The 25458-nt window shown below is 31.0% G+C and overlaps 2 protein-coding genes across 3 annotated transcripts in view; both read right to left on the bottom strand.

Moving 5' to 3' along the window:
- Positions 1 to 9371: 9371 nt before the first annotated feature.
- LOC111636210 (CWF19-like protein 2) lies at positions 9372 to 25452 on the bottom strand. Of its 2 annotated transcripts, XM_023381417.1 has the most exons (9): positions 25390 to 25452; positions 25161 to 25226; positions 18291 to 18390; positions 15825 to 15919; positions 12957 to 13073; positions 12621 to 12776; positions 10703 to 10783; positions 9621 to 9725; positions 9372 to 9549 (listed from the first exon to the last, which is right to left on the bottom strand). In XM_023381417.1, the coding sequence occupies exons 1-9, from the start codon at positions 25390 to 25392 to the stop codon at positions 9373 to 9375; spliced, it is 900 nt and encodes a 299-aa protein (XP_023237185.1). In that variant the 5' UTR covers positions 25393 to 25452; the 3' UTR covers position 9372. The 2 variants fall into 2 exon arrangements, with proteins under 2 accessions (XP_023237185.1, XP_023237186.1); XM_023381418.1 differs by lacking the exons at positions 18291 to 18390; positions 25161 to 25226; positions 25390 to 25452 and adding an exon at positions 17440 to 17709.
- LOC111636208 (CWF19-like protein 2) overlaps positions 25418 to 25458 on the bottom strand; it is a 4254-nt gene continuing 4213 nt past the window's right edge. Inside the window, exon 3 of the mRNA XM_023381411.1 lies at positions 25418 to 25435. Within this exon, the coding sequence (XP_023237179.1) occupies positions 25418 to 25435 (18 nt within the window). The remainder of the gene's footprint in view (positions 25436 to 25458) is intronic.

Genomic DNA, 25458 nt, shown 5'->3' with positions numbered 1-25458 from the left:
AAAGCCTTAAAAATATTTGATTATTTAAAACAAATGGGACAGTCATCAGCTGATGAAACCAGTGTTAAATTCGTGGCTAGCAATGGCTGGTTTGAAAAATTCAAAAAAACGCCATTCAAACGCCAAGTTTCTCTCTTTTTAGAACCAAATCCCAGTTTTTGTATTAAGTTGGTGTCTCCTATAACGCGATTTCCCACAACGCAGTATTTTCAAGGAACATATCTACCACATTGTAGGATGCCTACCTGTATTTCATTAAACATTTTACCAGTTTATAATATACAAGAATTAAATTGAAAAGTGTCAACTTTTGCACGCATTTACGTCAACAAAAATATTAATTAACCGAGATTAATTTTCATATTTGACAAGTAATTAAATATGTACAAAAAAAAATACATCTGATCTTGTGGTTTAATAGAATAAAAAATTATGTTTATGCAAAATGTCTAGACAAAAATACAGGGTGTTTCCCTCAAACATCCCTAGTTTTGTGGATTAGATTTTGGGAAAATAAAAGAGTATATTACTGTAGACAACAGTAATAGAAAGTGCATCAGAAAAAGTTAGTTACCAAGTTAAATCAGTACAATTCTGCATATGCTCCTGATATGGCAAGTACATTAGGATGTAGGATGCATCCTAATGTAGTCAGCATGCTAGGAGTAACACTATTAATGGCATCCATGATTCTTATATGCAGGGCTCTTTTATGTCTGATACTTTTGTATCATACACACAATCCTTGACATGCCAACAAAAAAAAAATGTTCAGAGATATCATCAGATAATTCACATTTTTCATGAACTATAGAGAGCACTGCAGTTTTACAAAATGGCTACTTTATCTGGGTTGCTTGTAACTAGTAATGTTAAATTAATGATATATTACTGTCCGATATAATGACATATGCTGCTTGTAGTTGTTTATCGAGAACTTTTATAGAAGGAGAACAATTATTGCTAGCGGGACACGTCATTATGTAGTATCGAAACAAATGAGCGAGATCGTTCTATACATATTTGTGACCTTTGTGTTAGAAAACATCAGCTTTGACATCTGTCCTATCAAGGCTAAATTTACAAGTAAAACGCTATGTAAGTTGTTGCTTAGGGCCTTGATTTTCAAGGGGCCTCAAACATTTGTACAAAAAAAAGAAAATTGAAGTTAAATTTTGTAATAAACATTTTTATGACAAAAACTAAAATTTTTATTAGTTTTTAATTTCCTTTTAGTTTCACCTAGGAAATTAAAAACTTGTATCAGAGAACTTGTATCAGAGAAGCTGCCATTAGGTTGAAATATAAAGATTCTCCTTGATACGAATATATTGAAAATAATAAATGTAAAATTGATAAAACATGTATTAAAATGAAAATGTAGTTCACTTCACACCAGTGTTTAGAAATTAAAAATATGACACTTCCGCGTAACGTGTTGCGGCGTCAATAACGCCGCAACACAAAAGTGTCATATTTTTAATGTATTAAAATATTGTATAGAGAAAAAACATTATTAAAAGAAGAATTAAAGAACATTATATAATTGTAAAAAATGAAAATTTACTTAATCAAAACACAGGATGTAAATTAGATGACTGTTGGAGTGATATCATACCTGCAATGAATACATGAAATCTGCAACAAAAGTATGAATTTGTCGTAAGTTCGGTCAAGAAGGATAACTTTAAGAAATTCAATAGATATTATAGTTTGTATGTTTAACATGGTTTATTTTAGAATTTTATAAGGTATATTTACAATTTTTATTGTAAATTATTGTAGCAATCATTTTTACCACATATGTATTGGGGTGTTCTGGTTTTGATGTAATGTAAAAGAGCTGTTATTTCTCTAAGACTATTGCAATAAACTTCTTGTATGTATGTTTATCACCTAGATTGTACTAAAATAATTTGTAATTTTATTATTTTAGAACTGAAAAGGGCTTAATTTTGATAGAAGGCCAAAATGCATTTTGATAATTTATAAAACAGAATATTGTTAAATAAAAACATTTTTTATTGTCTTGAATTTTGTTTTATTGTCCTCGGATACACAGTGGCAATTGATGGATATTATGACAAGATTGTCATATTAAATATATGTAAACTAATTTAAAATATTTATTAGCCACCCTGTAAATATAAGGCAGAGGTACTAAATAATGGAATAGAAAAGGTAGAGGTACTAAATAATGGAAATGAGGATAGCGTAGAGAGGGTACCAATAATGTATAACCCGCATCTAAAGGCAATGTACGAAAAAATTGCAAAAATAAAGGGAATTAAGATTGCATACAAAAGAAACCCAACCATTTACAGTTTATTAAAGAACAGGAAGGACAATTCGGACCCAAACAGGCTTCCAGGGATATACAGTATTCCATTAAAAGATAACAGATGGGATAGGCCTTTAGTGTATATCAGATCCACCAAGCATTCATTGGCCACAAGATTAAAAGAGCATAAATCAGACATCGAACATAATAAATGTACGACGGCCCTATCTACGTATGTGACAAACCCAGGCATCACACCTTTCTTCGATGAAGCACATGTTATTCACACCACCCAACACCAGGGACAACTAAGAACTTTGGAGGCAGTGGAAATCTTTAAAGCCGATCGCAAATCCACATTCATTAATTTCAAAGAAGAAATAAATCTCTCTGCAGCATGGCAATTTTTAATTGACAATAAATCATAATATATTTTATAAGGTAAATTTTACGAGGTATTGCACACAACGAATCCCCATTGGTAGAAAATTATATTTGAAATAACACGTGGATTCCTTCCACTTTCGTAATTTTTTCAAAAAATAACACATTCCATATTTTTTAAGACATTCGAATTAAAGAATCCAGTTATAACGAAAGATATAAAAAAGTAAGCCTGAATAAGATCCAGGAGGAAAATCGAAAACGTTCACTGATTGTAAAGAATTTTGCACCGGTTACTGGTTAATTGTAGATAGTTGTTTATTTGAAATACAGGGTGGGCCAACGAAAACAAAACGGCAGAGTTATCGTGTTTGTCCAAGCAAATCGCTCGGGCAGGTCGATTTTATTCTCAAGGGAAAATATTTTTTCCTTGCATATGCTGTCCAGCTTAAAACGTTTTTTTCATGTTTGTTAATAGTTTGTGTTACTTTTTTTCCAAAATAAGTGTTTGTTTAGTTAATAAAAAATGAATGAATTTTTAAAATTTTTCGTTGTCTGTTGTATTATTGCAAAAACTTTATTGCAGAAGATGCCCCCCTTGAAAATAAAATCGACCTATCCGAGCTATTTGCTTGGACGAACACGATAACTCTGCCGTTTCGTTTTCGATGGCCCACCCTGTATAAGGCAACTTCATTATTTGTCTTTTTCTATTTATAGTAATATTCTTTTATACATTGCTGATTTGCATATTACACATACTTAAATAAGATTTTGCTTAACTGGTATCTCTACCAATTTATGTAAAAAATCCTAAATAATAGGGGTATTCATTATCTGGCTTTCTGAAGTCACAAAAACATTGTTTCTCTTGACCTTGACTTCATTAGTACAGGTTCAGTGGCAAAAGCCATTGGCTTAAAAGAAAGCTGCTTTGAATAACACTTGCTGCTTATCAAAATCCACCAACAGAAGAACTAGTTGATGTGTTTTTAAACTTATAGAAATGGCACAAAATAATTCTTTAAAAGTCAATAATGTTGACCTTTAAAATGTCCAATGAAGATAAAATGAGAATTGCAACATTTGTAGTTGACAATACTGAAAACTTTTAGATTGTTACTGTCCTGAAATTGTCCTCTCCATATGCATGATCATGATTCATAGCTTTTGTATAATTCAGCTAAAAGCAAAAAAAAGCCTCATTGCAAATATCCTTAATTTTTGATTTCAAACAAAGTTCTAGTTGAGAAATGTTGAGATAATAGTTAAGATTTAACACAATTTAATCCGCCAAAATTCAAAATAACTGAAAGAAATTGGAAAATAATGTAAATAACTATAAATCAAAAACTCTCTTTTGCTATCTCACATGGACATAACCAATAGAAGTTTATTTTGAAAGTAGTGTATTGTAAGAGTTTCTACGTTGCACGATAAAACCTGAGCCAGCAACGATTTATTTCTGATTCTACTATGCCATATCTAGATTTTTTGCCACTCTCATATACTTAAAAATTGGCACATAAATAATAATGCTTATTTATATGTTTTAAATACTAAATACAATCTTTCAAAATTCAGATCTTTTAATTTTACAAGCAATTGTAATTTCTAAAATGATGCCTCTCACAAACCCTAACAATATCCGTGCCTGGATATTTATATAATTCTAATTTAGCAAGCAATTCTGTGAAAGTATAAAAGTTGTTACCATCATTTTTATCATTACATCAAAATATATTATTTTAAATCTATGTTAAAGTTTCAAAAATTCTTTTATTTTATAATGGATTTGGATATTTAACATAAAATAGGAAAAGTAAATATTTAGGCTATACACATACAAAAGATTATTTGGTTTTATATATCAGAAATATAACAAATGTGTACAGAAGATAATAAGTCTTAGAAAATGATTAATAATTAGTTTTGACATGAATTAAAACTGTTATATAAATATGAAAACAACTTCTAACAAACTACATGCACTGTAAGTGAATACAAAAATATTTGTGTTGCTAGAGGATATAAAGTTTTTGCAGAGAATCTGAATATATTTTTCTAAACAGAACTAAGAGTTTAATTAAAAGGCTTAAAGTTTGAAGCTTTCAAACTTGTTTATACATCTCATTATTATATATAATTCTTATTGTTTAAGGTGATTTAACTTAGTACCATATTGACAGACAAACAAATAATGACACTAAATCAAGGTTTAATTGTATTTAAATTCAATATCTGTATATAGTTAACATTCTTTATCAATATAAAGACATCATAAAGATGATCTGTTATAAAGTTGTGTCAAGCTAGTTAATTTTTGCGGATTCATTCACACAAGAAGTCACAACGTAACGAATTTACTCAAACTATCGTATTGCCTGCCGAGAATGTTAGCGACTTAACTCCGAAATTGTCAATTTTGAGTTATAGGCAGTACGAGATTCCCAATCATTTACGGTAAAATGTCATTATTCTACCAAAATCTTCGAAATTTATTCAAGTAAAAAGTAGCAACCTAAACCAAAAACCAACAGAAAAAAAGTGTTTTTATGCTTTAGTGACATAGCTAAAATGTAAAAAATTACACACCAGCTCGAAAGACAAGAAATATCAATGGGATAACTCGAGTAGTCAAATAGGAACAAAATTCGACAAAACCTTTGAAAGCAATCAAAAGGGCATTTTTTGGAGTCATGTTCCAGACATTTTTAGGAGGCAATATACTTATCAAAAGAAAGCGTATCAATATATTGCTGGATTAATAAAGCCATTACACATTCAAATTATTGCTTTCAGTCTGGCAATTTATAGATCAGAACTTGGTAGAAGTTAATTTAGGTCATTCATTATAATATAATGTTAATTAAGTGTAATTGTATAAACATCAATGTTAAATATAATTTCTGGGTAGGTGTTACTTCTAGGTAATTTGTACACTTGCAAATTACCTAAAAGTAGCTCCTACACAGAAATTTGAAGTGTAAGTGAAAAAAACTGAACATAAATAAACAGAAATGTGTTTCAAATTAATTTAAATCCAACAATGTACAATTCATAAGTAAGCCTTCCATTAACATAAGGTTTTAAATTAAATAATCCCTACACAAAGAAAAAAAATAAGCATATTATACCTTATCACAAAAACGATCCTTTCCCCCCATGTTTATAAACGAAAAGCAAAAGAAAATTTTTAAAAATTCAATAAATTTCAAACCACACGCACGCCACGTGAACGAAACAGACGTGAAAATGACGTTAAATAAACTTGTAACAACCGCGTAACGACGTCACAAACAATTCTTGTCACCAGCGTTGCCAGATCTTTTTAGTGTTTGTAGCCAAAAATTTTCTAAAAAATAGCCCAAAAGTAGCCAAATCAAAACGTTCCTTTTTAATAACCCGAGATTTGAAGATAAAATAAATAAATAAAACACACACCATTCGTGCTTTTCCAGCTATAACTTTAATCACAGTAAATGTTTTCGGCCAATTTACAGGCCTGTAAACTGATCGGAAACAAGAACTTTATACTAAAGGTTTTCTTCAATAAAATTAATCGATTCTAGACTAATTTGACTCAACATTTCCAAAACACGTATGGATTATTCCCAAAAAATTATACGTGTTTTAAAAATGTTGAGTCAAATTAGTCTAGAATCGATTAATTTTATGGAAGAAAATCTTTCAAACAGCCGTAGTCCGTAAACTACACCGTGACGGGCTGTGATTGGCTTATGTATTTAAGGATTCCTATAACGTGAAATTCTTATAAAGTGGAATGTATCTACTGCGTTATAGGAGGGTCGACTGTACTGTATTTTAAATTTGTTCTGAAATATTCGGAAGATAACTTTTTCCCACACTCGTTTGGATACAGCATTCTGCAATTGTCGTCATATTTTTTCATTTCTATGTGAAAATTTCCTATATCATAATAATTATTAAAAGATGATAATACATTTTTACATTCGTTATGGAGTAATTTGCTACGTGACCACCCTATGTTTCTAGGGAATCTGTAAAACGACTAGATATCCCTTTGTATCTTGTAATTAAAACAGCCTTACATAGCGCAAATAACACATCTTTCGGCAATTCTAATTATTGTGAAATGTAAGTTCAAAACTTTATATCAATACCCAAAAACGTCACGCGGTACAAATGGAGTGAAGTGAAGTGTAGTTATCTTCTCGAACCACTAGATGGCGGGCAGAAGCTTGTCGCCAATTTCTAGCGGAAGTTTCCACTATTGTCGTAATAAACTATTTGCTAACAGCGCCGCCTACATCGAAATTCAAAACACGCTTGTTGTCGACATTACGGAAGTGCGGCCATGACGGTGCACATAGGTAAAATCTTACCATTCATTCATTTCTTTATCGGTTAAGGTGGCCACACACGTTAATTTAAATAATTGGCTAGTATTAACTTTTAATACAATACAGTAAAACCTGTCTATGGCGACCACCCACGGTTCCTTAAAAAAGTGGTCTTTTAGACAGGTGGTGCTATAATACCGTATTTCCGTACGTATTTTGCGCACTTTTTAGCCATTTCTACTAAGCAAAACTCGAGGCGAGCAAAAATAAGCGAATTTTTTCAACGATATGGCTATATTGGTATTGTATTTTATTCTTATCGGATAACTCGATTTACGAGAGTCGTGGTGATTTTTTTAAGACAGATTTAATACCAATATTTTAAAGATGAATACAATAGTCGCATTTTCTCGATTATATTGTACACTTTCTTTTTTCCGACTGGGTTCTTTTCGTTCGCTCCTCAGTTACGCGTATTACGTCATCGATATACAGTTGACCCCCCTATAACACTGTTGATTATTCCGTTTTATATGAATTCCATGTTGTACGAGTCACTTAGATTTTACAGATACGTGAGCCGTTTACAGCCCGGCACACGTATTTGTAAAATCTAAGTGACTCGTACAACATGGATTTCATATAAAACGGAATAATCAACAGTGTTATGGGGGGTCAACTTATAATATCTCTAAAAGCGCGTCGTATCTCTCCATCACTTTGGTTTTGGTATTCGTTAGTTTAATCTTATTTTAACTTTAAAAATATTTTCTTAAGTATTGATACAATAAGAAAAATTAATTAATTAATAATTAAACAATTTTATTATTTTTTCTCATTATACAATTTCATTACATTCCGCAATTGTCATTGCGGAATCGAAAAAGGAAGGTTGCCTGTAAAACTGATTTTTGCTCAATGCATTTATTGTGTTTTGAATATTTTGCGTGCGAAAATTACTTGGATATTATTTTTCTAAAAGCATCGTGGAAATAAGGTAGGTTGATACAGAAACTATTTATTGCACTTGTACTGTATATGAGCTTAAAAAATAATAAATAAATAAATAAATAAAATAAATTTTATCAAGCGATGAGATCAGCCGATTAATTGTATCGTGTACAATATTTTATACCCCTAAGGAAAATACTGTAAGTCTACGGTAAAATAAATTTCGTTTTCCCACAGTTAAACTTCTCCGCTAATTGCCGTTGTGATAAACCATTTTCACTTTCTCTGATAATTTTAACACGATCTAATGACAGCGCTTTGCATTTTTTTTCTTTTTCGGACATTTTCCAACAAACTGAAATGAATTTCCTTTGTTGCTAGACTAATTTATTAACACCTGAACCTAATTTCGAGGGTGGGAGAAGTGGCCGGGACGGATTCGAATAAGAGTTTAGACTAATTCATTATATTAGGAAGAGGACACGTTGTTGAGTTCTAAGAATAGTTTAGACCACATACATTCGCGAAAGTGGTCGGTTATTACAGGTGTTGTATGTTGTTTCGGACCAAAAATCGATGCCCGCGGTCGCGTTATGCGGGTGGTCGTTTAATACGGGTAACTTATACAAAGACTCTATGGATAAACTATTCGGTGCCAGAAATTTTTGCCCGTTTTGACAGGTGCACGTCGAATTCAGGTGGTCGCCTAAGCAGTTTTCACTGTATATTAATGAAGTAAACCAAAAACAATAAATTCTAGGAAATAACTTTAAACTCGTCATTTTGACTTTAAGTTGCTTTTTCTAGCTACTTCACGTAGGGCCGAGTGGTCAAAGTGGCAGCCTACCTCTTTGGGGGACTCCGGATCGAATCCGGACGGGTCAAGGAATCCACAGGAAAACTTTGGGAGGTGGTCCATTCGGATAAGATGGGCCCTGTCCCTCACCACCCGGTTGCCCCTTTGTGGGCCTGGCCAAACCCATAATCTCCTTGTTATAAAAGGCCCTCTTAGTGCCCACAGGGTGGAAAGAGTACTAAAAAAAAAAAAAAAAAAGCTACTTTACGTAAACAGTAGTGCAGACTTTTATTTTAGAAAAAAATAATTTGAATATGTTCGAATTTGCTTCTCGAAAATAATTTCTATGGGAAACTGCCCCTATTTAGATGTTACCAATGCCAAAACCCAAAAAATTCCACATGGCTTGCCTGCGCAAACCCACAACCAAATAATAATGTTCCATGGTTTTGTCCACTCGATCACCAGTGGCTTATACAACAATCCGCAAATAAATTGGCACGTGAATGTGTCATATTTGAGTTAGCCCCTCTTGGGGTACTTCTGGATCTGCTCCGTGACTACGTATGGCACCACATTGGGAGTATTCATAGTATTTGCAAATAGCATTCATCCATCTCTAATAAATATTCAATTTAGCAAACATTATTTATGATTTTATTTGACAAGTATAATTGGCAGGTATAATTCATTCGTGATTCATTAATTAACTTCATGAATTTTCTGTTGGCTTCAAAAAGTTCTTTTGGCTTCAAAAGCTTCCTCCTTCTAAATCTAAAGGGTTCAATACTCAGCATTCCACAGATGATTTCCTTTAAAATATTGAAAATTGTGTTACCTACTCGCAAAAATCGTTATTTAAAAGGTTAAATTTGAGTCTTACTTTTCCAAAATGTGGTGGAAATCGTTTTTCTTCTTCAACGATGTGGGCAAATCCACCACCGCTTGTTGAAAACTCGACCGAAAAATAAGGTAAACCTTTCGGCACCTAAGATAAAACAAATGCCTTTACACAAACTGAAAAAGACTAATAGATAATTTTGCAAAAATTGCTTTAATGTTTTATATGGATACAATAATTTTGTTACATGCCCATCCTGAACACATAGGAGGATCCAGTGTGTCATTTCTACGTATTGTTTATTACGTAAGATTGAATTTTCTTGATACACAAGTTTACAAATTTTTTTATATGCATATATTTTAAATAAATTAATTTAATTTAAAATATATGCTCTCCACCTCTAATTAGTAGTGAAATGCCCCTGTACACCATACTTTTCCTGTTAGCAAGGGTGTCAAGCCAGTCATCTAACCCCTTTCAGGGGAAAATTTTTGAATTAAAATAACATGACTTCTGGTTAAACCAGTAATATAAATTAAGTTTCTTTTGATAAATGGCAATTTAAAAAATTTAAAGAATTTTTTCGTCTAATCTGGTGTTTGCAGGTGTAAAGGAAGACTGTAATTCAATGATTCAAAATGTAGAATTTTAATTTCATCTACTCTGGTTGATTTCATCCATTATCAAATGCATTCCAGGCCTACAAGTAAGGGTTATTCATTAAATTTGTTATATATAAATACAAAATTAGTTAAAAAATATCTTTTAAATAATCTTAGTTACTGATGAATGGCAGTAACCAAAATGCATCTAATAATGCATGAAATCAACAGTAAATGAAGTTAAATTTCTGTTTTTTAGATCATTTAATCACCAAAAGAGTTCCTTTACATCTACACACACAATTATGGAATTTAGAGAATTATTTAATATATATATATATATATAAGTTCCTTTACATCTACACACACAATTATGGAATTTAGAGAATTATTTAATATATATATATATATATAGTCAGCGATTCCAACAATAAAGGCAATTTAGGTCTTTTTTTCTTTCTTTGGGTAGACACGGGAATTATAATTATATTTGCAGATTAACTTAAACATTAAACTTACCGAATGAAGAAGATCTTTCTTGTAAAGATCAATTAATTTGTTGTTAAGTGACCATTCTGTTTCAGATTCCATAATGGCTTTCTAAAAAAGAATAAACAAATGTTTCAGAAGCAATAACAACAAACATTATATATGGACAGTACTTATCATTTGTCAATAATTAATGTAAGTACATAGATATAACAACTATACTGAATACAAATATTATAGAGCGTCGTTTATCCGAATCAATTGGGGGACTGGAATTGTTCGGATAACTTATTTTTCGGATAACCAATTATGTACAAAAAATATATTAACCTATTCCATGTTGAAATTTTTCTCTGTTGCGTGTCGCTTCGCATTGAATTTTCGTCAATATTAAGCCTAATGAAAACTTTCTAAAATAATAATCGTGGCTATTGTATCGTTAAAAATTATTTTTTTATTTTGTACAAACAAAATAAATATATTGAAAAATATAAAAACCAAAAAAAAAAATATACTTTAGAAGTTGATCTAGTATCAAAAACATTTGATTTGGCTCAACACTGTCCTCAGAAAAACACCACACAAAAGTGCCAGTGCTGCCAGCTAAAACACACATCAACAAAAAAAAATATTGGAATAGCCCAAGATATAGCCAAAGATTGCAGCACCACAGCACTAGCGAAAATTTAAATTTGCCGACTGGAATTATTTCGGATAACCGACGTTTCAGATAACTGATTAAAGAGATTTTGAATTTAATTTTAATCAAAACTTTTGATAAAAAATTAATTTCAGTAATAAATTTTTTCAGAAATCTTAATAATGTTGCTAAATATGGTATTTCATATTAAAATCATTAATTCATCTCTAAACACTTAAATATTTATAATTGTAAAATTTATTTTATTGTTGATACTATGAATACTTAGTATTGACAATAGATGTTATGAATACATAGTATTTGTATTAAATTTTTTAAATATAGTTGTTGTGATTTGTTGCTAGGAGGCAATAGTAGCAAATGTGGCACTAAGCAAATGTGAAAAGTCATCTTGTGTGTTGGAATATGCAAGAACCTTGCTTGTTGTAATTGTACAGCAGCAATTTTGGGCATAATTCCATAAGGAGCCACCCATGTAAACATCCTGAAATAGTATGTAAAATTCCAAGATAAAGGCTATTTGTGCACTGCCCCTTGTCCTCAACGCTCAGGACCAAGTGAACAAACTGTGGATTGTGTTCGACAAACCTATGAGCATAGCCCCTGCAAGTCTACACATGCAAGATTAGAAGTTGGTACCTTGCCTGGCAAATTCTCTGCGAGAGACTGAACTGACATGCACATGGAAGGAAATGGATTATCAGCTAGACATCTGTCACATCAGCAAAGATGGACACATTGAACATTTATGACTCACATAAAAAACCTTGAAGAGTTTACCTTTATTTCAATGTTAAAAAATATAGTATCAGTTGTGCAGTTTATGAATAATCCTGTACAATATTTGATGTTATGAAGTTCAAAAAAGGCAAATGATTTTACACTGAAAAGCATACATGCTTTGGAATGAACCATTCAATTTTTAAACTTTTAACATTAACATGTTAAAAGTTTAATTTATGTTATGAACTAATTAATAAAAACACTACCCAAACTGGCATTAAAAGTAAATTGTAAAGTTTGTAATTGAAGTTTGCCAGTAGCAGACAGCAAGAAAAGTGAATGTTATGGCTTTTTGTGAGAATGAATTAATAAAAAAAAAGTCAAGGCTAGAATCCTAAATCATGTGCTTTGTAGAAATATATAAATTGCAAGGATCTGTAAGCTAGTTTGTTTGATCAAAAAGCATTAGAGACATTACTGTATTTATACAAAGTATATATAATGTTTTCAAAACATTGTCAGTTTTAAACATAAGTACACAATGACATTATTAATAATAAATACCTTAAAGTACATAGGAGCCACATCACCATCTTCTTTTGGCACAGGAATGCATTCAATAAAACAATGAGGGTGCCATCGGTGATGTATACTTGTCTCCATAAATATAACAGTTTTATCCATTTTGTCAAACATTTTAATCAGGAATTTCTTTAGGGTCTGTTTTAAATTAAAATAGATATAATAAATATGATTTCTGAAAGATTAATAATTAAACTGATTTTAACTACATTCAATACAATCAAACTTACATTAAAACATTATAGATTACACTACAGTTAAAATTCTTTGTTATTTTAAGTACTTAGAATCAATATTAAGATAAAACAGGCCACAAACCTGAATTTCAGACCAAACATCTTTGTCTAATAATGTACCAGAAGTAACATGATCCATTGGAACAATGTAGCAATGATAATCAACTAACGATTGGCAACCGGGCAATGATAAGTACACCTATAATTGTATATTTATGCATGTATTAATGAGTTTTGTTAATTAAATATCTTAACAAAAATAAATCACTTATATTTACTCTAATATTTGGTAAAGATATTATTATATTGAAATAAATATCTCTATATAAGTAAAAAGTGTTCAGATTTTAAAGCAAATTTTTTAAAATTACCTAAAAGTTTTTCCTTTTAATCATATAATAAATGACTAAAAAAACTTTTAATCAATAATTACAGTGTTTCAATAAAAATTAATTAAAAACAAATATAGTTTTATCTTTACACGAAAAAATAGAACAAATTGCAGAATAATTTTTGTTTATTCCAGAAATTTGAAATTGGAATGGAATATATGAAACTGACAATATTTGTTATCTTTAATAATGTATTTTTGCTAAACTAACTTTTGTAGTAAGTTATATTGGGAAAAAAATCACACACAACATATATATAACTCTAAAATTTTAACAACATTTACAGATATAATTATATTTTCGATTAATATATTAAAATCAAAAAATACTAATAATTTATTAACTTAAAATTCTCCATAAAGTATGATAAAATACTTTTTATGAGAAAGTAAAGATTAAAAAATTGAAAAGAGTACAGATTTCAAGAAATTTTTGATGATATTTTCAAGTCTAAAAGTATCTCTTAATTTGTAGAAATATTAGCAACTGAAATCCATTAAGCAGTTTATACTACTGTTGTAACAAAAACAACAACAACAAAATTTCACCTTGAGTAGATAAAAATAATAGGAGTTACAGAGAATTCACTTGCATACATGTGAACAGATTTGGGCTTTTATATTAAAATAATATTAAAATCTTTCTTTACAAAATTTCTTTATACACTACATTCCGAGTAAATACACTGAGAATCCAGGAGCTGTCTTTCTATAATTTTTAACAAAAAGACGCATTTTAGAAAGTCTTCTTTATCTCCGCCCATTTCCCACAGAGTTAAAATTGGAAAGAATATATCAAATGTTGACTTGACTGTCAACAGTCGACGATTTGAACCAAGTCCTTTCCCCTCACATCGACTCATGAAAATAATGAAAATTTGTTAAAACAATCAATTTTCTCACACTTCACAATTAATCTAGTCCACAAAGAAAATCTAAAAACAATTGAAGGAAATACAAAACCTGGGAATTGACTTTGTTTAATTTTTATTCTCCAGGTATGATCACCTGACCAAATTCCAACACCAGATGGGGATACAACAACCAGACAACCATTCATCGAAGCGATCGTTCTACAAGAATCTGACTTTTTACTTTGTGACGTACCCTCCAACGCAAAGAAGTTCCTATAGATTTATCTATAACACTGTGAAGGGAGTACGTGTCATCCCAAGTATCTCTCTGGTTCTCTCTGAATAATTAGCCTACGAGGTTACGTTCCATGCTGCCCAGAGGTATGCAAAATAACCAATCCTATGCACGATCTCTCTTTCTCGGTCAGAAATAGCTATTGGTAGCAATAACGGTAACTCACTCTAAGTATTTGTACTAGATTACACACAAGGAATACAATTCCCCCAGATTTGTATTTGTAATGTCTTAGCTTTATTAAACTTGTGTTGAATTTTTATCAATGGTCGATCTTTCTCTAGTATTGCAAGCATCTTATCAATGACCTCACTAACACTCCCACTTGAACTAGAAATTAACATAACGCCATCCAGTGACACCGTGAGTAGATCTCATGGATCTGTTGCCGATCACAGGGATTTAGAGCTTGACACACTATCCCCTGGCTTCTCACAACTCTATTGTCTTTTAAAAGATTTCCTTGCCGTCTTCCTTTAGTAATAGACACCTGAATATTGTTTCGATGATTGATGTAATGCTGTTTTTACAATCATTGAGAAAGCCATTCTTACTCAATGTTGCTCAAGTTGGACTTCACAGCCTTCAGGAGCCTCGGTTGTTCTTATTCTTTCAGATCTAGAATTTACCTGACCAATTTTACTCTTACAGTTACTCTAGGTTTTTTGCTATTTTGTCGAAAAAAAACCTTTAATTCCATGTTGATAAAACAAAGATGAATTACATGTACTTAGTTAGATAAGCAATAACAGTTTCTAAATAACAGGCTCATTATATCATTACTTCTGATTAAATAATATAATATCACATGGTCACAATGGAAAGATATTTAAAGAATTTATTATAGAAGTGACATGATATGTCTATCTTTTTTAAAGTTTAAATTTAATGAAGTAAGTTTAAAATAGGCCACTGCCAAAATATTTAAAAATGCAACTTAAGGGAAATTTCCTCATTAAGCATGAACTAATTGAGGTCACTGACATCACTGCAATATAAGAGTTAACACCAACCCAAAATTGATAAAACTATAGCCTATACTTTTCATCACAACATAAAATGAATATAACCAAAATTTCATCTGGATTGGACTAAAATTGCAGGAGTTAAAACAAATTCACATTCACACTCACTCACACAGACAGAAACATGCACGAGGGAAAGACACACAAACAACGGTTCTTATATTAGCAATAATTTCCAAAAAATTTCAAACCTAATAAAAGTTTGCATTGACTTTTGCATCAAAACTAAATTATAAATTAATAATTAACTGATAAAATATTTCCAGATATTTAACAAAATTTTAAAATAATAGATATTATTTTTGAAACAATAACTGTTTTAATTAAACAATTAATTTTACACAACAGTTTAATTCAATTGCTTTACAAATATTCAACTACTTACAGTTTTTCCAAGAGAAACGATTAAATGTTTCTTCATATGGGAACTGTCTAAACAGAACTGACACTTCTTCAGAGCCGAAGATCTTCTCATGTGTTCTGTAAATAATTAAAAATTATATTATTTTAAATATATGACATCATACAAAAATAAAAGAAATGCAATTTAAAATAAATTCCAGCAATAAACTTATTGTATTAAACATACAAAAAAACTATTCTGATTTTATGTACAACACAATTTTTGATGCTATACATTTGTAGTTCTCAACCCTTCTGAGGTTGCGGAACACCATTCAGATACTTTTTTTTAGCATCAATGTGTTCAAAAATTGACAAACAATTCAGAATTTATTATTCTCATGAAGCAATAAACTAATAAACTTTATTGTCTGGTATAAAATAGTAAACGTGAAATTGTCTATCAATAAATTAATCTGTTGTAATAGTACATTTGAATAAATTTGCAATAAAAACTTTAATGGATATTTATTATTATTTTTAATTCATAAATGTTCTTTATAGCTTTCCAATTATTTTATTTGTTTATGGCAATGCAACACGAGATCTGCCAAGGGGAATGCCTCCCAGGAGAACTTTCTGTGGGAAACAGATCCTTATGTGAGATCAAGAGCACGATTTTTCTCTAATTTAAAGAATTTTTAACCCTTTTCTCCATCTCAATCATTAAGAAAACATCACACAGAAAAAGGATTGAATGTCACCCTTCTCATCAACAACTGTTAAGAAATTATAACAATCTATTGTTAAAAAATGAGAATGTCAACATTCGACCAAATAAACAGGATGAATCTAACATTTCAGAAACCAATTATTACACTATCTGCCCCATTTAGACGACATCTTATTGTTTTCCTTGGCCACTTATGACCCAATACCTGCAAAACCAACCTTCGTCTCCAAAAACATTCGATCACCTGATCCCAGGCAAAAAGAGAATATAGACAATACACCCCAACTTTGGGGCGATCATCAATTGGGAACAACCTCTCTCCGATCAGATCATCCCAAGAAGATCACCACTGACTGAACCTTGATCATGAAAAAGGAAAAGAAGTAGAATGCTTCACCTACTTTTGTAAACTCTCTCTCGGCTCCCGTAATATGTTATCAGTGAATTTTAGTAAATAAAATAAGCTCTCCCCTTTATATGTGACTATTTACTCATTATTATACCCAACTCCTGTAACCTTAGTTTAAATTTTAGTTATTCATTAAAATTTTATTCTTATTAAGTTTGTTAATGGTGTCTGTTACTCTGGTATCAAAGCATAAAATACCCAAAGCAGGAAATGCCATCCACAGACAATGTGAGTGGTTTTTGCCAAACAGTTGCCGGGAAAGGGTTAAGGCACATGCATTAACCTCGGTTCCTCACACTTATTTAGGTGTTACAAACCCAGAAAACTCCAAATGGTCAGCCCATTGGTGAGCTGCAAACTCATGACCAGTGTCCAGTGATTTCATCCACTTGGCCACTGTGAACGTATCTTTTTCAAAAATGAATTTAATAAATTAAAGATTTCCTAAATAAAGAATTTTATCTTAATAAAACATTTACATTATTCAGTTTCAAATTATATGTAAGTATAATTTACCATGTATCGCTTGGCTTCTGTCACGATATTCTTGTTTTATTCGAGGCTCTATTTTGGCTGCTTCGAACAAAAAGGATTCGTCATCATCGTTCTTTGATTGCTAATCAAAACATAAAAAGTTTAATGAAAAATATGTGTATTAAAAGTAATTTCTGATGATAATATTGGCTATCAATACCTAAAATTTTTATGTTGTATTTTGCAAAAGTGATTTCAATATAAAAAATTAAAACTAAGATCTATTAATTATAATAATTATTATTAATTAATATGTAATTCATATAGCATTATATGCTTGCTGTAGTATTTAATAACAACTAGTATATAATTGAAAAAATGTTAGAAGCTTAAACTACTATGTTATGAACACACAACAATTACAATGCTCATTTAACACACTGGTTAAAACATAATAACCAAATGATTGTACAGTACATTATTAGCCACATGTTAAGACTGACAGTGAGAAAATAACTTAAAGATGCTTATTTACCCAAAGATACTGATGACAATAACAAATACTCAACACAATAAACAAATTCTTATATAGCATATTTTTTGGAACTTGCTAATTTTGATAACATTAAACAACAGATAACAATATCCATAATTACAATCAGCAGATTTCATCGTAATTACAATGGTTAAATCCAAAATTTTCATTATAAAATTTATATTTTTATAACATTTAAGTGCACTTTTCATCCAATATAANTTCATCCACTTGGCCACTGTGAACGTATCTTTTTCAAAAATGAATTTAATAAATTAAAGATTTCCTAAATAAAGAATTTTATCTTAATAAAACATTTACATTATTCAGTTTCAAATTATATGTAAGTATAATTTACCATGTATCGCTTGGCTTCTGTCACGATATTCTTGTTTTATTCGAGGCTCTATTTTGGCTGCTTCGAACAAAAAGGATTCGTCATCATCGTTCTTTGATTGCTAATCAAAACATAAAAAGTTTAATGAAAAATATGTGTATTAAAAGTAATTTCTGATGATAATATTGGCTATCAATACCTAAAATTTTTATGTTGTATTTTGCAAAAGTGATTTCAATATAAAAAATTAAAACTAAGATCTATTAATTATAATAATTATTATTAATTAATATGTAATTCATATAGCATTATATGCTTGCTGTAGTATTTAATAACAACTAGTATATAATTGAAAAAATGTTAGAAGCTTAAACTACTATGTTATGAACACACAACAATTACAATGCTCATTTAACACACTGGTTAAAACATAATAACCGAATGATTGTACAGTACATTATTAGCCACATGTTAAGACTGACAGTGAGAAAATAACTTAAAGATTGCTTATTTACCCAAAGATACTGATGACAATAACAAATACTCAACACAATAAACAAATTCTTATATAGCATATTTTTTGGAACTTGCTAATTTTGATAACATTAAACAACAGATAACAATATCCATAATTACAATCAGCAGATTTCATCGTAATTACAATGGTTAAATCCAAAATTTTCATTATAAAATTTATATTTTTATAACATTTAAGTGCACTTTTCATCCACTTATCATTTTTATAATAATGAAATTTATTAAAATGTTTTACAGTTATGCTACAATTCAAAGCATTAAAAAAGAAAAGTTCTCAAGTACACTCACTGCCATAAAAATTAGCACACCAAGGAGTTGTTGTATCACTGTGAAACTTGGCATGAAGATAAGTCTCAAGCAGATACAGAAATTATTAGAGTTATAGCATGATGGCTCATTGTATAATGCCAGCAGAGGGAGTTAAACTGTCTCCCCTTGGCCTAAAAAACACACACAAAAACATCCTGTCTGTAGTTTACCTGTTGTATCACTAGAGATGCCTTTACGTTGCACACGAAGACCATATAAACAACTAACCAAGTTTGAGAGGGGAAGGATCATCAGGTTGAGCGAAATCACATGGTCATCTCGCCAAATAGCACATCACCTAGGCCATTCAGATAACACTGAGATGTTGGAACCAGTGGATGAAAGACAGCTCACACACACATGGCACCAAGACTCAGGGTGCTCTTGGCACATCACTTGCTGAGAGGACTGCCTGGTCCTCTGACAAGCATGCACATAGCCAATTGCATCATTGTCTGCCATCTGAACACAGATGGTGCCATCATTACAGGTCCCTTTGTCTGTCTGTACCTGGGTGAGAAACATTTGTTATCATAGCAGCCATTATGTGTGCTGCCGTCGACACCACCCACCATCGCCTCTGTTTGGAGTCGTGTCGCTCCTGATGGGATTGGACTGCAATGAAATGGAACTGGGCCATCTATAGTGATGAATCCAGATTCAGTTTGGACACTGATGATGGTTGTGTCCTGCAGGCCCCATGGAAAATTGCTCAATCCTGCCTACACTTTGGAGTGGCACACCATCCCACAGCTGACATGATGGTCTTGAGTGCAATCACATATCACAGCCCAGCAGTATGTTAGTGACATCCTGCAATTAGATGTTGCCTTTCATGGCAGGGCTCCCAAGAACCATTTTCTAACAGGACAATGGGCAAGCATTGTCCTGTTAGAAAATGGTTCTTGCAAGAGTGTCATATAACTGCCTCTGCCACATTCCCTGTCCAATTTCTCACCAATTAAACATATCTGGGATCACCTGGAATGCCAAGTTGCACAGCCTAGTAGTTTCACCAAGCTAAAGAACCACTTGCAACAACTGTGGACTGAGATGCTGCAGGACACCATATGGCTTGTATGCCTTCATGCCTGCCCATTTTAAATCATGTATCATGCTAGAGGTAGCTCAACAGATTACTAGAACCACCTTTCATTTGTAGTTTTCCTTCAATAAATTATCCTTTTGCTTTCATTTTTTAATCACTTACTTATATATCACTGTTATTCTCGTACATGTACAATTTCGTTCGATTCAGATAACTCCTTGGTGTACTAATTTTTATGTCAATGAGTGTAAAAGTAACATTTAAAAAATTTGAAAACAATTGCAATGCAATGAACACTTGCTAATCTGAATCTGTATTTTATTTAATCCAAACCAGTGTCATTCTTTTCTACTCTCTTTATTGAATTAATAATAAATTTTATATGATTTTAAATTGTTTGTAATTTATAATACTGCATATTTTAAATAAATTAATTTATTTAAAATATGCAGTATCTCATAATAAATAAATAACAAATTTTTATGACTTCTTTCAAGACATTTCTGCTACAATTTAATAAGCTTTGTTTTGTTAAAACTAGAATACATTAAAAACAATGAAAAGCATTCCTAGTAACAGCATGTCTGGGTTTGTTACAAGCAAACCCAGACATAAAATATGCTTTTTAAAGGAAAAATTTATGATATAGTCTTATTAGATTCAAGTGTTTAACAATTTCCTTACAAAAAATGAATATGTTTTAAAATTAATACAAGCTACACATTTTACCATCATACAGTAGTCTTCTTCCAAAATGAATACTACCATTTTAAATTACTATAATTATGTCAATTATATCTGAAAAGTATGCTATATATACCAAGTGAGAGAGTAATTGTCCAAAGTTTCATCTCCCATCTGCATTCAAATGTCTTATTGTCTGCTACCTGTAGGAAGTGCTTTAAATGAAAATGGCAACTTCCATAGAGAAGGCAATGTGTTCTGCAGTCTGCAAAGTCAGAATTGCCTATCATTGTGTGAAATGACTTTTTGCATGAGCTGNTGTTTAACAGTTTCCTTACAAAAAATGAATAAGTTTTAAAATTAATACAAGCTACACATTTTACCATCATACAGTAGTCTTCTTCCAAAATGAATACTACCATTTTAAATTACTATAATTATGTCAATTATATCTGAAAAGTATGCTATATATACCAAGTGAGAGAGTAATTGTCCAAAGTTTCATCTCCCATCTGCATTCAAATGTCTTATTGTCTGCTACCTGTAGGAAGTGCTTTAAATGAAAATGGCAACTTCCATAGAGAAGGCAATGTGTTCTGCAGTCTGCAAAGTCAGAATTGCCTATCATTGTGTGAAATGACTTTTTGCATGAGCTGCACAACTATGGCTGTTGTCAAATGAGTGACACAATAGTCATATTCATATTCTTCTTATAGTGAGCATAGAAAAAATATAAGTATTGAATGCATGTAACAAAGTGCACACATTGAGAAATTGTAATGGAAAATGTAAATCTTGGATAATTTTTCAATATTTTAATGTACATTCCATCATTCTTGGATAATAATTAACATAATTACAACTATTTAAAACAGCAGCATTCTTTTTGGAACACCCTATACTTAAAAACAGATTTTTAAATACGTGTTTCCTGTAATAGCCTTTTGACTTTTCTTTATACATAATTCCCCTAATTAAAACTTTTTTATATAATTGAAAAAACTTGTACAATAATCACTTTATATTAATGAAAGTGTACTACTGTATATTGAATTACATGTAATAATTAAATTTCTGTAAATCAACTAAAAAAAACTATATTTTAAGCAATTTATAGTATATTTTAATAACAATATTTTTGATTTAAAATGCTATTTATAAATATAAACATAATTTTAAACTATATTCTAGATGTGACTAAAAATTGGATTTTCCCGGTAAAAGTATCACCAATTTCCATAAATCATGAAGTTGCAAATGTATTAATATACCATATATCAGGTGATCAAATGAATTCAAGAATACTGTGAGGAGTTTGACAATATTGTAATGCAAGTCAGATTTGGTCAGATGAGCACAGTCTGTTCACAGCATCATCAAACTTCTCACAAGTTCTGTACCGTCACAATGAATAAATGTATATGACAGCTGTCACGATTTTCATGAAAGATATGAACGTTGCAAAATTAACGGAATGTAAAAGTGACTTCATTAAAATTTATGTAGGTCAAACCTTCTTAGACTATGAAGTGTAAAAAATTTGACAACAATAAAATTTTGTATTATGTGAAGTGCCATTTTCAGCATCGACAATTATAAAATCAAAATGTCAGTCATCCCTTCAGTAACTACACCAGCATTAACCACAATACACAACCATTTATCACGCAGTAAACATTTATTATTCTAATGTATTTGGTCTTCTAAATCAACCTTCTTCAGGAGACATCCAAATTTTACAATTTAAAAAAAAAAAAAACAAAACCACTTATTCTATAATGGTTTATAATATTTTATATTTAGAACAAGACAAATTTTTAAAATGCACATACTAGACTTTCACATGTGAAAGTCTAGTATGTGCTTTCTAATTTATACTTTATAAATTTTACTTCAGTACTTACAATCTCTATACTAGCAAATTAATCACTACCCTGTAATTGAAATACTATCTTTCCTAATGTGCTGTTAATTAGCTTGCTTTTAGATTTTTATCAAGTAACACTTTCCATGCAGCTGAAATCGTAGCGTTCTCTCTATAATTTACTGCCTGCCCCTCTCTGTTAAGCTTATGCTTCCACATATTTAATATATCACTTCTTCTGCACCTTTTGGATTATTTCTGTTTGATTCCAGTCTACTGCTACAGAATCTGCATCTGTTATTGTATAGGTCACTAAGGCTGTTCCTTCCAGATGTTATCTTTATGCTATTTTATCCTGTCTAGTGGCTCTTGTTTAGCATAAGTCATTATGCTTCCTGCTTTCTTTTACTGGTATTCCCAGTAGTGCACATCAGGTCAATAGCCACTTTGTCATTTATAGCATTTTGTATATACCTTTTAACTGTATTTAAAAAGATACCTGTGATTACTTTTAAATACAGTTTTCCTGTTAGTAACAATCCTATTTCTCTACAAACATTGCAGAGGGGTATCATGTATTCCACGACTGCATATCCATCCTGTTTGTAGTATCTTCTTGTCCCCCTATCTCCTGTCCTCCATTTGTTGATCATTCCTTTTATCATTTTATGCTTGAAGCACAATCGCTTTGATGTACTTTAACTCTCTTATCCTGTCCTGTATGTTAGTGCAATGTGTATATGTTTGTTTTATAAGAGCTACAAACATATAGCTCACTGGGATATGTAGCTCAGGTTATAAATATTGGGTTGTAAGTCAGCCTCCTGTAAATATCTTTGATGACCCCTTTAACGTGAACGAGATGTTGAGGAAGTGCCACCACAATCACTTTCATACTCCAATTCTATTTTCAAGCCAAATGGGTTAGAATTAATATCTTTGACAAATTGCCTGATATTAGGTTTCTTCCTCTACATTAATAATACATTGTCTATATAACACACATACAGAGCAACATTTGTCTCTATATTTAGGTATGGTTCCACTCTCCAATGACCTCATGATCATCTTGCACAGGGTCCTGGATATGGGATTGTCCATGGTCACCCTGTTCTCCTCGTAAACCAGCCCACTGAACATAAAAAATAATATGTAGCTAGGTGTGCCAACTCCAGCATTTCTATACACAAGCTGTCTGAATTGCTGATTTTGTTCATTTGAAAGTTTCTCAAGTGGCAAAACGTGGTTCCAGCTTGATTGAGGGGTACAGTGTTTTGAAATCCATAACCATAATAAACTCATCTCTCAGCTCTAAATTCTAGAGCTTCTGGATTAGATCTAGCAACTGCATTATGCAGTATTCATGCACTGACAAATCTACTGAGCATGTGTCCCAACAAAATTGTAGATGAACAACACGTCTAAAACTGGTCTTATGCTTTTCCTAGGTTTGTCACTTTTTGCAAATCTGAATAATCTTGGTATTGAGAGAGAGGCAACTGCTATTTTCTCCATCCTAAGTTTTCTCACTAAGGTCATGGTGGCAAATCTCTTGACCTTTGCTTGTAGATGGTCAACAGTATGCAGATGGCATGCTGTGCATTGTGTCTCATTGATGTATTCTGTTACAAGCTCATTATTATTATTAGCATAAGTCATTATGCTAATAATAATGAGCTTGTAACAGAAAAACATATCTTTCGATTTGTCTGCCCATACTAACACTACATTATTTTCTGCCACACCTCTTTTGCTATCCCAGACTTCCATATTGAGATGTGGGTAGACGTCTTAAGGTCAATCCTGAATTTAAACGTCTTCCATTGGAAAAAACTGCTTATTTATGTTGCTTAACCCTTCTATTGCTTGTTCAACATCGGGGACAGTCTTCACTATCCAAGGCTCAGGCTGCATTACTAATTCAGGGCATATATGTGAACATGCCATTATAAACACATCTTTCTATTTATTTAGAGAGCTCCTAAAGGTTGATTAAGATTGAAAATGCTAGAAAAAAACATTCACAGCATGATAAATAGTTTTGTTTTGTGGTTAAAAGTCAGTCAATTCTGCAAAATGCTGAAGATGCCTTGCATCCCACAGTATCAATTATTCAGCCAAGATTTAGTTTTTGTATGTAAAAATAAACATGCACATTCATCTCATCAGAATGCAAATTTGCTTTTGTCTTTAATAAAAAGTAAAATAATTTGTATATAAAAGAACTGTTTTATGATTTATCATCAGTAAGTGATTTTATTTTTATGCCTATTTTATATACCTATATACGAGGAGTTATGTAAAATTTTCTCAGGTAAAAGAAGGCTACAAATAGAAAAATTTTAAGAGCTCTGATTTAGTGGAATAAATTCCTGTAATAGTTTGTATTGCATATATTTTGCATGGTTTTCATAAAAAAATAATAATAAAAATCATACATTACAATTACCTTAGCAAACAATCTTGCAAATTCAGCATTTTGATCATCAATAGTTGTCTTCCTTTCTTTTTCAAACTAGAAATTTTTAAAAATATTTATAGGTTCATTAAAAAGTAATTATTATATAATAATCAGTAAACAATTAAAATAGTATGAAAGATTTACAGAAGTAAATATATCATTTAAATTTTAAAATGCTACTGTATTTAACAAGTTTCCTAAAAATATATTTATTTACCATTTGTTTTAAGGAATATTTATCATCATCAGGAAAATAACATGTTCTTTTTCCACCAGCATCATAAGT

This window comes from Centruroides sculpturatus, unplaced genomic scaffold (genome assembly GCF_000671375.1).
Source record: "Centruroides sculpturatus isolate CEXI.00-Female unplaced genomic scaffold, Cexi_2.0 scaffold1102, whole genome shotgun sequence".
In the NCBI taxonomy this organism is placed as follows: domain Eukaryota; kingdom Metazoa; phylum Arthropoda; class Arachnida; order Scorpiones; family Buthidae; genus Centruroides; species Centruroides sculpturatus.
The sequence above is the reverse complement of the archived record's forward strand: the minus strand, read 5'-3'. Positions and strand labels throughout refer to the sequence as shown.

What these genes read in the sequence shown, in the direction of transcription:
- LOC111636210 (XM_023381417.1), bottom strand. An exon ending in CAGAAGCCAAGCGATACATG is followed by an intron (nt 15,920 to 18,290) that starts GTAAATTATACT and finishes AATTATTTACAG; the next exon opens with AACACATGAGAAGATCTTCG. An exon ending in TTCCACCACATTTTGGAAAA is followed by an intron (nt 9,550 to 9,620) that starts GTAAGACTCAAA and finishes AATATTTTAAAG; the next exon opens with GAAATCATCTGTGGAATGCT.